The sequence below is a fragment of the Marmota flaviventris genome, chromosome 10 (assembly GCF_047511675.1).
Source record: "Marmota flaviventris isolate mMarFla1 chromosome 10, mMarFla1.hap1, whole genome shotgun sequence".
NCBI lineage: Eukaryota > Metazoa > Chordata > Mammalia > Rodentia > Sciuridae > Marmota > Marmota flaviventris.
Window position 1 is genome coordinate 87,500,615 of NC_092507.1, and position 12,479 is coordinate 87,513,093.

General features: G+C 38.3%; 1 protein-coding gene across 1 annotated transcript in view; it reads left to right on the forward strand.

Annotated features, from left to right (window-relative positions):
* The first annotated feature begins 2,010 nt into the window (after positions 1 to 2,010).
* Positions 2,011 to 12,479, forward strand: part of Mfsd14a (major facilitator superfamily domain containing 14A) — a 52,364-nt gene continuing 41,895 nt past the window's right edge. The window contains exon 1 of the mRNA XM_027943137.2: positions 2,011 to 2,247. Coding sequence (XP_027798938.1) covers positions 2,164 to 2,247 — 84 coding nt within the window. The 5' untranslated portion in view covers positions 2,011 to 2,163. The remainder of the gene's footprint in view (positions 2,248 to 12,479) is intronic.

Below are 12,479 nucleotides of genomic sequence, written 5' to 3' on the forward strand. Positions count from 1 at the left end.
TGAGTATTCCATACCATGGTTTCTGCCGTTTTTAAGCCTGATTCTTAGCTTTATTAATTCTGGAAATGCACTAATATCCTTCCAGATCCCTTTTACTTAAGTAAGCCAGTACTAGTTCCTGTTGTTGACTGTTAACCAAAGAACCCTAACTTACAAGTCAACTTTGTTGTTGTTTTGTACCCAGGATTGAACTCAGGCGCACTTAACCACTGAGCCACATCCCTAACCCTTTTTTGTATTTTATTTAGAGATGGGGTCTCACTGAGTTCTTATGGCCTTGCTAAATTGCTGAGGCTAGCTTCAAACTCCCAATCCTCCTGCCTCACCCTCCTGAGCTGCTGAGATTACAGGTATACACTACTGTGTCCAGGTGTATGTCAACTTCTTAACATAAAGCTCATTTGTGGATATTCACAACCCAAATCACATACAGAGTCTTAAGTATATACAGACTACATCGGTTAGAACAGGTCTGATCTTTTTTGTTTACCATTGCAGCCCTTCAAGCCAAAGCAGGTGGTATGTGCTAAATTTCTCTTATTACTATTAACAACTGCACTTACTTCATTTTTCAATTATCAGTCAAATTTATTTCTTAACATTTTATTTTGAAATAATTGCAAACTTAGAGAAAAGTTGCAATAACAAGAACTCAAATTTTTACCCTGTACTTTTCCCTTTATCTTGTATTTTAGCTATTTATAGCCACATAACAAATTACCCCAAAAGCCTAGTGACTTAAGACAAATAGTTTTATCTTACACAGTTTCTGAGAATCAGAAATCCCAGAGTGGATAAGCAGGATGGTTCTAGTTCTGAGTCTCTCCTGAAGTTGTGACCAGGATGTTGGTAGAAATTGCCTTCAGCTAAAAGCATAACCAGGATAGACAGATGATTCGCATGGCTTTTGGCAAGTCTCAGCTGTAGACAACTGGATGTCTCCATAGTTGCTTGGGTATCTTCATGACACAGCATCTCCCAGACTTTGGGGTTCAGAGACATCCAAAAACAGAGCTAGCAAGAAGTTGCAGTGCCTTTTATGACCTAGCCTTTGAAGTCAGTGCTGTTACTTCTGCTTTAATCTGGGCATCACCAAGTCCAACCAACAGGTGGGAAAAGGGAATTAGACTCTGCCTCTTCTAGAGATATATACCAAATTTGTGAACGTATATTAATAAGACCCACCATTACCCAGGTTGACTGGGCTTTTAACATTTTGCCCTTGTACTGTCACTCTTTCCTCCACCTCCTAACCATCTTAAAAATAAAGGGTATATTTAAAGAAAAGATACTCTCATACTATTACTAATACAATAGTTACCAAATCAAAATATTAACAGTGGAAATGCTTTATAGTTCACATTCCTTTTTTTGTCAACTGTTTTTTTTTTTTTAATCCCCCATCTTATCCCCTGCAAATTGATTTTTAAATAATAAAAAGGTAGTGTGACATAAGTCATGTAAGGTTCACTGGCAGGGAATAAAGAAAAGGTCTTGGGACAAGGGAGCTACTGTAAAAAAAAAAAAAAAAAAAACTCGAGCCAATTGCCTTTTGGTGGGAGCCCCGGAACACCAGAAAAACAAAAGACTATTTACCAAAAGTCCATCTTACTTTACCTCTTCGGTTACCCAGCATTTGTAGAAAATGAGTATTTTTTTCACTATTCTCTTCAGTTCCGACTTGGTTAGAACAGCTGGAGATTGAACTAATAGTGTAGGAAGTCTGGTTACAATTCCAGAGCAACCACTTATCAGCTATGAATGGTAACAACCTTTTGAAACTTAAAATTTCTTCATCTATGAAGAGGGTACAGTAATGGCCCCTACTGCCCAGAACTGCTGAGGGAATTAAGAGAGGGGTAAGAAGTAGCACAGAGCTTAGCGGCTCTCAGGAGTCTGCGGATTCCCTCCAGGCCGCCCTCCCTGTGCCGCGCCTCCGAGCGCGCGAGCGGGCTGGCCGGCGTCACAGGGACGGGGCGGGGCGGGGCATGCTCGTCGGCCGATCGCACGATGTGACGCGCCGCCGGAGGCAGGCCGGGCCCTCAAGATGGCGGCTGGCGCCCCGAGCGGCTCGGCCCGGCAGTAGTGGCGGGACGGCACTCGCCGCTGGGGCTGGCCGCCCCGGGAGTGGCTGCAGCAACGCCAGGAATCGAGGATGGTAAAATGACCCAGGGAAAGAAGAAGAAACGGGCCGCAAACCGCAGTATCATGCTGGCCAAGAAGATCATCATTAAGGACGGAGGCACGGTAAGCCAGGGTTCCGCGCCGGCGAGCGTCCCTGGGGCCCCGGTCTGATCTCTTTCTGCCCCTTCGCTTCCTTTTACAATCGCCCCGAACGCTTCTGGCTTCCCTTTCCCTGTCCACGGGCGCTGGGGTCTGGGCGCCGGACACCCTGCGGCTGTCGCTGGAGTTGCCCTCCCCCGCTCCGGCCTGCGGCCTCCCAGGCCTGTACTGGGAGGAGACCGTCGCTTCCTCTGCACCGGCCGCCCCCAGCTCCGGTCGCCTTTTGAGGCCCTGCGGCCCCGAGCCCCACGTGCGCCCCTGCCGCTGGGAGGAACGTGCCGGCTTCCTGGCTACCCGAGCAGGCCACCGCGCCCTTGCCGCGGCAGCCGCACCTCCGCCGCCAGGCCCCAGCTGCGGTGAAGCCTGCCAAGGGCCCGGGAGCAGTCCCTGCCCTCCCATATGCTGTCAAAGGTGGCATCTGGCGCGGCGTCCGTACTCGGGCCCCTCGTGCGTTCGCTTTCCCCTTCTTGATCGCGGTGGGTCGGAGCTTCAGCCTTTACCTGCTCGCGGCACGGTGAGCCCTCTCAGGGAGTGGGCTTTCCTCTTTTCCTCTCGGAGTCGGAAGCCTGACAGTAGACACCTGGGGCTTATATTTCATTCGGCTAATTTTCCGACAAGTCATCATTCTGTGCCATAAAATAAAAAATACTACGTAGAGCTGATCATGGCCTAGGGATTAGAAGTCTCTTTAAAAGTAAGACAGATTGAGGGCAAGAAAAAAATTTTGCTTTTTGGAAACATTTGTTAACCACAATAAACTTTATGCAGTGTGCCATAATTTACCAGCAGGGGACGCAGGATTTTTAATTGAAGAGGGAACTCACCTATACTTTTTTGTACTGAGATTTCCCTTTTGCTACACTCTCCGATCTTTATTGCATCCTTTGGTATCGCGTTCTGAAATAGAATGGAAAGGTGAAATGTGTTTGTTTACCGAGAAGTGTGCAGACGTGGTTCCTTTAATTCTCTTCCTGTTTGTATTTTAATGGGGAGGCTTGCTCAACCCCTGGTACAGTCCTAAATGTGTAAGTAGGCCACCATGAGGGTTTGCTGAATTCAACTTAAGTAAATGACAAATTTATTTCGACATTTTAGAACATGACCTGGTCTAAATATGCCAAAATTTAGAAAGCTCGAGACATAGGGAATGGTTTCAGAATGTTTTTACTTAACTGTCAAATTTATTAGATGTTGACATTTTTTGAAAAAAGAAAGTTTGAAATTTCTCAGATTCTTTTTACTGTCCATTTTTAATTAAAAATATTACTTTGATCAAGTCAATTAAGAGTAGACCTAGCTTGGGCTGCGGGTATAGCTCAGTTGTAAAGTGGTTGCCTCGCGAGCACAGGGCCCTGTGTTCAATCCCCAGCGGCGCCCCCCCCCCCAAATAATAATAATCCTAGTTCTTTTGACCAAGTCAGTAATAACTATTTGGGGAGAAAAATTCTGTTGCTTTTGTCAACCATAGAAAGAGACCAGATATTAAAATTACTCATAAAAGTCTTCAAAATAGAGACAATGGTGGCAAAGTCTTCAAAATAAACAAATGATATTGAGAATCAGTAATATTTATCTTGCAAAAGGTAAGAATGAAACTAACTCATCAAGAAACACAACTTCCTTTTCCCTATAAAGTTTAGTTTTGTTTTCTCTATGTTTTGGATTTTCGCTTGATTTGCTCTATAGCAGATTCTTTCCAAATCCTGTGAGTTTTTGGAGATTTTAAAAAAATCCTTCCTGTTATTTATTATAGTGAATTCATAGCTTGTTTTAGGACACAAAATATGATTTTTGTACCACAAAATATGTTTCAAGAGGACACACAGAGTAACTTTCATTGAGGGTTTTGGGCATTAGGGTATTATCATTTCTCATCTTATTGGACTTAATGTTTCACTTTCCATTCTAAGAGCACTGGATACTCCTTTAGAATAGAGACTTTGTTTGCATCTTTGAATCCCATAGCTGGGATAATTTTTAAAATAAAAATACTTTTATTTTTGTATTAGCACACTCTTAAATGAATTTTGTTATACTTTTGTTTATTCCAATGCATCATCAGAAGAATATTTCAATAAATGTCATGAATTTTTTTGCAGGATAGTATTTGCATTTTAAGATGGCATATGCTTTTCTGCCTCTCTGCTTGATTGGAATACTGTTACGATCTTTTGTTGTTGTTGTATTTTTTGCATGGCTGGGGATTTAACCCAGGACTTCACACATGCTAGACAAGTGCTTTATCACTGAGCTATACTATACTCTCAGCATTAGAGCTTTTAAAAAGTTCCATCAATGGGTAGATTCATTCAGACACAGTTCCTTGAGGTTAATATATGCAAGGCTCTGAATATGATTTCATATTCCTGGTCAATGGTACTGATATGATTTGATTTGTACGTAGGGTTTACTAATGTTAATAAAAGTGTTTGCTTTGTCTTTCTGTTGACACATCATTATAAGCCTATTAAACCAATTTTAATATTTATAAAACAAAACTAGTATTATTAATGCCTTATCAAAAAATTAGAGCAGACTTATAGTTTTGAGGAAGTGAGCCTTTCTATGTGAACCAGGTTAATCATACTAATTTCTTTCTTTTTTTTTTTTTTCTTTTTTTGATCTGGGAATCCAACCCAGGGCTTTGCATGTGCTAGACAAGTGTTCTACCACTGAACTATATCTCCAGCCCCTTACTACTAAATTTTCTTTTTCCTTGAATTTGTATTTCAGTCCACTCTAAGGCCAGGATAATATTCTGTCATTTGAATAGTGAACAATTAAGGTCAGTTACAATAAGTTGTGTGAATTTCAGGAGGTCTTAACCTTTGTTTACCTTGAGGCTGTTTTGTAAAAAAAAATTTGAAGAGCAGTTCTGATTGAAAAGAGTATAAGTAGCTATAGAGTAAGTGGCATAGTTTAACTTAAGTGTTTAATCATCTACTATATACCATTTCACTGGTGAAAATAATCCTGATACTGGTGAATTTGCTTTTGAAGCATCCTCTGTAGAAATACAGTTTTCAGTTATAAGTTTTAATGTATGTGTATGTAACACTTTGATGTATCTCATTTATTTTAGACCATTTAATTTAAGATAACTGAATTAAATACACATTTTGACATTTTAGAATACTTAGTTTGTTGTTAAAATTATTATCATGTATTGCTAGATTCATTCATGTTAGAGGCTTTGAGCTAAACAGTTATTCACATGAGTTATGTATATTTTTGAAAATTGAAGGATCTTCTGATTTTAAGTTTGCTTATTTTTATATGATCTTTATTATTTTGTAAATACAGTTATAGGATTACATCTATGACAAAGTAGAAAATGTGCAGTTCTTTTACAAGTGAAACAGTAAAGTAACTAAACATTCCATAAAAACTAGTTTTACATCAATTATGTTGTTGAAAATACTTTTAAAAGTATAATTAATATATCATTTGCAATAATATGAAATATGCCAGATCTTCCCCCCTGATTTTTTTAAATGTTTATTTTTTAGTTGTACTTGGCTACATTATTATTTTAGTTATTTATTTATGGTGCTGAGGATTGAACCCAGGCCCTCACACGTGCTAGGCCAGCACTTGTTCTGCTGAGCCACAACTCCTGCCCTTCCCCCCTGATTTTCATGAGAATAAATAGAAGTCAGAAAGCTAGACCCAATTTCAGATGTTTTGCATTCATTACCTAGAAGGATGGCTCAAGTAGTTTCAGGAAAGCTTCAAAGAGTATAGGGTCTTTGTAGACCTAAAGAGCTGTTCTGTAGTCTTAGCATGTGTATATATAGTCATCCCTCACTGTCCTCAGAGGTTTCAGGAGTCCCCTTCGCTACCAAAAAATGTGAATGCTTCAGGTCCCTTATATAAAATGGCATATTATTTGCAAATAACCAGTGCAATTCTATGTACTTTGAGTATTGTGGAGATTACTTATAATAATACATAATACAGTGTAAATTCTGTTTAATGGTTGTTATATTGTTTAGGAAATAATGACAAGAAGAAAGCCTGTACATGTTCAATAGGGACATTTTTTTTTTTCCTTGAACTTTTTTTTTTTTTTTTTGGTGCTGGCGATTGAACCAGGGCCTTGTGCATGAGAGGTAAGCACTCTACAACTGAGCTGTATCCCCAGCCCCTCCTGAACATTTTTGACGGGCTCCTTGGATACAGAACCTACAGATACTGGAGGGCAGACTTCACTGATTTGGCAAGTTTGTGGCAGGTAGCACCAGGGATAACTTAATTTATTCTCTCTGTGGTTCGTTTGGTTTAGGTTAGTGTGTCTGGACATAAATTAGTAAGCAGTTTTCCCAAATTATGGGGCCAGTTCGTCCTGATTAGTTAGAAGGCCAATTTAGTCATCTCTGTAGATATTCTCCTATAGTTTTAGTGTAACTTGTTTGTAGCTACAAAAATTGAAGTTTAAGTTAAAAGAATAACTTTTTTCCTAAGTAATATTCTGAGAAGTATTCATGATTTAAAATTTTCAGTTGTTTAAAAGTGCAAGTTGTCTTTTAGCGTTATTTTGAAATGAAAGTGTCAGTTAAAATAAAAATTGATAGTTTCAGCATTAAACATCAAGAACCCTCAGATTTTGTTTCTTTGATGGCAAGTGTAGTATCTTAATCTTCATAATGTGTTCACTTTCTCAATATATAAAAAGAGTTATAAATTCTACCATGTGTAATATTGTCTTGTTTTAGAACAAGGAGTGATCAGTAATGTTTTCTCATTTAGCTATAGAAACAGAGTATATTGAGAGAACACACTAAGATTAATCCTGAGTTTAGACTATATCCTAGAAATTGATAACAGTTTGATTTTTTTTAAGTAGGGCTTTTTAAATTTTTAGTTTTGTTTTGCTTTTTTATTTTTTTTTTATTGTTGGTTGTTCAAAACATTACATAGTTCTTGATATATCATCTTTCACACTTTGCTTCAAGTGGGTTATGAACTCCCATTTTTAGCCCATATACAGATTGCAGAATCACATCAATTACACATCCATTGATTTACATATTGCCATACTAGTGACTGTCGTGTTCTGCTACCTTACCTATCCTCTACTATCCCCCCTCCCCTCCCCTCCCCTCCCCTCTTCTCTCTCTACCCCCTCTACTGACCTTCATTTCTCCCCCTTGTATTATTTTTCCCTTTCCCCTCATTTCCTCTTGTATGTTCTTTTGTATAACCCTGAGGGTCTCCTTCCATTTCCATGCAATTTCCCTTTTCTCTCCCTTTCCCTCCCACCTCTCATCTCTGTTTAATGTTAATCTTCTTCTCATGCTCTTCGTCCCTACTCTGTTCTTAGTTACTCTCCTTATATCAAAGAAGACATTTGACATTTGTTTTTTAGGGATTGGCTAGCTTCACTTAGCATAATCTGCTCTAGTGCCATCCATTTCCCTGCAAATTCTATGATTTTGTCATTTTTTAATGCAGAGTAATACTCCATTGTGTATAAATGCCACATTTTTTTAATCCATTCGTCTATTGAAGGGCATCTGGGTTGGTTCCACAGTCTTGCAATTGTGAATTGAGCTGCTATGAACATCGATGTAGCAGTGTCCCTGTAGCATGCTCTTTTTAGGTCTTTAGGGAATAGACCGAGAAGGGGAATAGCTGGGTCAAATGGTGGCTCCATTCCCAGCTTTCCAAGAAATCTCCATACTGCTTTCCAGATTGGCTGCACCAATTTGCAGTCCCACCAGCAATGTACAAGTGTACCCTTTTCCCCACATCCTTGCCAGCACTTGTTGTTGTTTGACTTCAGAATGGCTGCCAGTCTTACTGGAGTGAGATGGTATCTTAGGGTGGTTTTGATTTGCATTTCTCTGACTGCTGGAGATGGTGAGCATTTTTTCATGTACTTGTTGATTGATTGTATGTCCTCCTCTGAGAAGTGTCTGTTCAGGCCCTTGGCCCATTTGTTGATTGGGTTGTTTGTTATCTTATTGTCTAATTTTTTGAGTTCTTTGTATACTCTGGATATTAGGGCTCTATCTGAAGTGTGAGGAGTAAAGATTTGTTCCCAGGATGTAGGCTCTCTATTTACCTCTCTTATTGTTTCTTTAGCTGAGAAAAAACTTTTTAGTTTGAGTAAGTCCCATTTGTTGATTCTAGTTATTAACTTTTGTGCTATGGGTGTCCTATTGAGGAATTTGGAGCCCCACCCCACAGTATGTAGATCGTAGCCAACTTTTTCTTCTATCAGACGGCGTGTCTCTGATTTGATATCAAGCTCCTTGATCCATTTTGAATTAACTTTTGTGCATGGCAAGAGAAAGGGATTCAGTTTCATTTTGTTGCATATGGATTTCCAGTTTTCCCAGCACCATTTGTTGAAGATGCTATCCTTCCTCCATTGCATGCTTTTAGCCCCTTTATCAAATATAAGATAGTTGTAGTTTTGTGGATTGGTTTCTGTGTCCTCTATTCTGTACCATTGGTCCACCCGCCTGTTTTGGTACCAGTACCATGCTGTTTTTGTTACTATTGCTCTGTAGTATAGTTTGAAGTCTGGTATCGCTATACCGCCTGATTCACACTTCCTGCTTAGCATTGTTTTTGCTATTCTGGGTCTTTTATTTTTCCATATGAATTTCATGATTGCTTTCTCTATTTCTACAAGAAATGCCGTTGGGATTTTGATTGGCATTGCATTAAACCTATAGAGAACTTTTGGTAATATCGCCATTTTGATGATGTTAGTTCTGCCTATCCATGAACAGGCTATATTTTTCCATCTTCTCAGATCTTCTTCTATTTCTCTCTTTAGGGTTCTGTAGTTTTCATTGTATAAGTCTTTCACCTCTTTTGTTAGGTTGATTCCCAAGTATTTTATTTTTTTTGAAGATATTGTGAATGGAGTGGTTGTCCTCATTTCCATTTCAGAGGATTTGTCGCTGATATACAGGAATGCCTTTGATTTATGCGTGTTGATTTTATATCCTGCCACTTTGCTGAATTCATTTATTAGCTCTAATAGTTTCTTTGTAGAGCCTTTTGGGTCTGCTAGGTATAGAATCATATCATCTGCAAATAGTGATAATTTAAGTTCTTCTTTTCCTATTTTTATGCCTTTAATTTCTTTCGTCTGTCTAATTGCTCTGGCCAGCGTTTCGAGAACTATGTTGAACAGAAGTGGTGAAAGAGGGCATCCCTGTCTTGTTCCAGATTTTAGAGGGAATGCCTTCAATTTTTCTCCATTCAGAATGATGCTAGCCTGAGGCTTAGCATAGATTGCTTTTACAATATTGAGGTATGTTCCTGTTATCCCTAGTTTTTCTAGAGTTTTGAACATAAAGGGATGCTGCACTTTGTCGAATGCTTTTTCCGCATCTATCGAGATGATCATATGGTTCTTATTTTTAAGTCTATTGATGTGGTGAATAACATTTATTGATTTCCGTATATTGAACCAGCCTTGCATCCCAGGGATGAATCCTACTTGATCATGGTGCACAATTTTTTTGATATGTTTTTGTATCCGATTCGCCAGAATTTTATTGAGGATTTTTGCATCTAGGTTCATTAGAGATATTGGTCTGAAGTTTTCTTTCTTTGAAGTGTCTTTGTCTGGTTTAGGTATCAGGGTGATGTTGGCCTCGTAGAATGAATTTGGAAGTTCTCCCTCTTTTTCTATTTCCTGAAGTAGCTTGAAAAGTATTGGTATTAGTTCCTCTTTAAAGGTTTTGTAAAATTCTGCTGTATACCCATCCGGTCCTGGGCTTTTCTTAGTTGGTAGTCTTTTGATGGTTTCTTCTATTTCCTCGATTGATATTGGTCTGTTTAGGTTGTCTATATCCTCCTGACTCAATCTGGGCAGATCATATGACTTAAGAAATTTATCTATGCCTTCACTATCTTCTAATTTATTGGAGTATAAGGATTCAAAATAATTTTTGATTATCTTCTGTATTTCTGAAGTGTCTGTTTTGATATTGCCTTTTTCATCCCGTATGCTAATAATTTGAGTTCTCTCTCTTCTTCTCTTCGCTAGCATGGCTAAGGGTCTGTCGATTTTGTTTATTTTTTCAAAGAACCAACTTTTAGTTTTGTCAATTTTTTCAATTGTTTCTTTTGTTTCGATTTCATTAATTTCAGCTCTGATTTTAATTATTTCTTGCCTTCTACTTCTTTTGCTGTTGTTTTGCTCTTCTTTTTCTAGGATTTTGAGATGAAGTATGAGATCATTTATTTGTTGGTTTTTTCTTTTTTTAAGGAATGAACTCCGAGCAATGAATTTTCCTCTTAGAACTGCTTTCAATGTGTCCCATAGATTCCGATATGTTGTGTCTGTGTTTTCATTAATCTCTAAGAATTTTTTAATTTCCTCCTTGATGTCTTCTATAACCCATTGATCATTCAGTAACCTATTGTTCATTCTCCAAGTGATGTATGCTTTTTCCTTCCTTCTTTTATCGTTGATTTTCAGTTCCATTTCATTATGATCAGATAGGATGCATGGTATTATCTCTACTCCTTTATATTGTCTAAGAGTTTCCCTGTGACATAATATATGATCTATTTTTGAGAAGGATCCATGTGCTGCTGAGAAAAAAGTGTAACTGCTTGATGTTGGGTGGTATATTCTATATATGTCAATTAAGTCTAGGTTATTAATTGTGTTATTGAGTTCTATAGTTTCCTTATTCAACTTTTGTTTGGAAGATCTGTCCAGTGGCGAGAGAGGTGTGTTGAAGTCTCCCATGATTATTGTATGGTAGTCTATTAGACTCTTGAACTTGTGAAGAGTTTGTTTGATGAACATAGCTGCACCATTGTTTGGGGCATATATATTTATGATTGTTATGTCTTGTTGGTGTATGGTTCCCTTAAGCAGTATGTAGTGTCCCTCTTTATCCCTTTTGATTAACTTTGGCTTGAAATCTATTTTATTTGATATGAGTATGGACACTCCTGCTTGTTTCCGAAGTCCATATGAGTGATATGATTTTTCCCAACCTTTCACCTTCAGCCTATGTATGTCTTTTCCTATCAAATGCGTCTCCTGTAGGCAGCATATTGTTGGGTCTTGTTTTGTGATCCATTCTACTAGCCTGTGTCTCTTAATTGGTGAGTTTAAGCCATTAACATTTAGGGTTATTATTGAGATATGGGTTGTTGTTCCAGCCATATTTGTTTATTTATGTTACTAAACATGGTTTGTTTTCCTCTATGATTATTCCCCCCCCCCTTTACTGTCCTACCTCCCACTGTTGGTTTTCATTGTTATTTTCCATTTCCTCTTCCTGTAATGTTTTGCCAAGGATGTTTTGAAGAGATGGTTTTCTAGCTGCATATTCTTTTAACTTTTGTTTGTCGTGGAAGGTTTTAATTTCATCTTCCATCCTGAAGCTTAATTTCGCTGGATACACAATTCTTGGTTGGAACCCATTTTCTTTCAGTGTTTGAAATATGTTATTCCAGGATCTTCTAGCTTTCAGAGTCTGTGTTGAAAGATCAGCTGTTATCCTGATTGGCTTGCCCCTAAATGTAATCTGCTTCCTTTCTCTTGTAGCTTTTAAAATTTTCTCCTTATTCTGTATGTTGGGCATCTTCATTATAATGTGTCTAGGTGTGGATCTCTTATAATTTTGCACATTCGGCGTCCTGTAGGCTTCTAGAATTTGGGATTCTGTCTCATTCTTCAAGTCTGGGAAGTTTTCTCGTATTATTTCATTGAATAAATTGCTCATTCCTTTGGTATGGAGTTCTATACCTTCCTGTATCCCAATGACTCTTAAGTTTGGTCTCTTAATGTTATCCCATATTTCTTGGATGTTCTGATCATGGTTTCTTAACAGTCTTGCTGAGCTGTCTGTGTTCTTTTCAAGTTGAAATACTTTGTCTTCATTGTCTGATGTTCTATCTTCTAAGTGTTCTACTCTGCTGGTAGTATTCTCAATTGAGTTTTTAAGTTGGTTTATTGCTTCCTGCATTTCTAGGATTTCTGTTTGTTTGTTTTTTATAACCTCTATCTCCCTGTATAGTTGATCCTTTGCTTCCTGGATTTGTTTGTGTAATTCCTTGTCGAAGTGATCTTTCATTGTCTGATTTTGCTGTCTAATGTCTTCCTTGATACTCCAGATCATCTGAAGCATATATATCCTGAATTCTTTATCTGACATTCCATCTGCTGCAGCTGTTACCTCTTCTAAAGTTGAGTTGACCTGCATTGC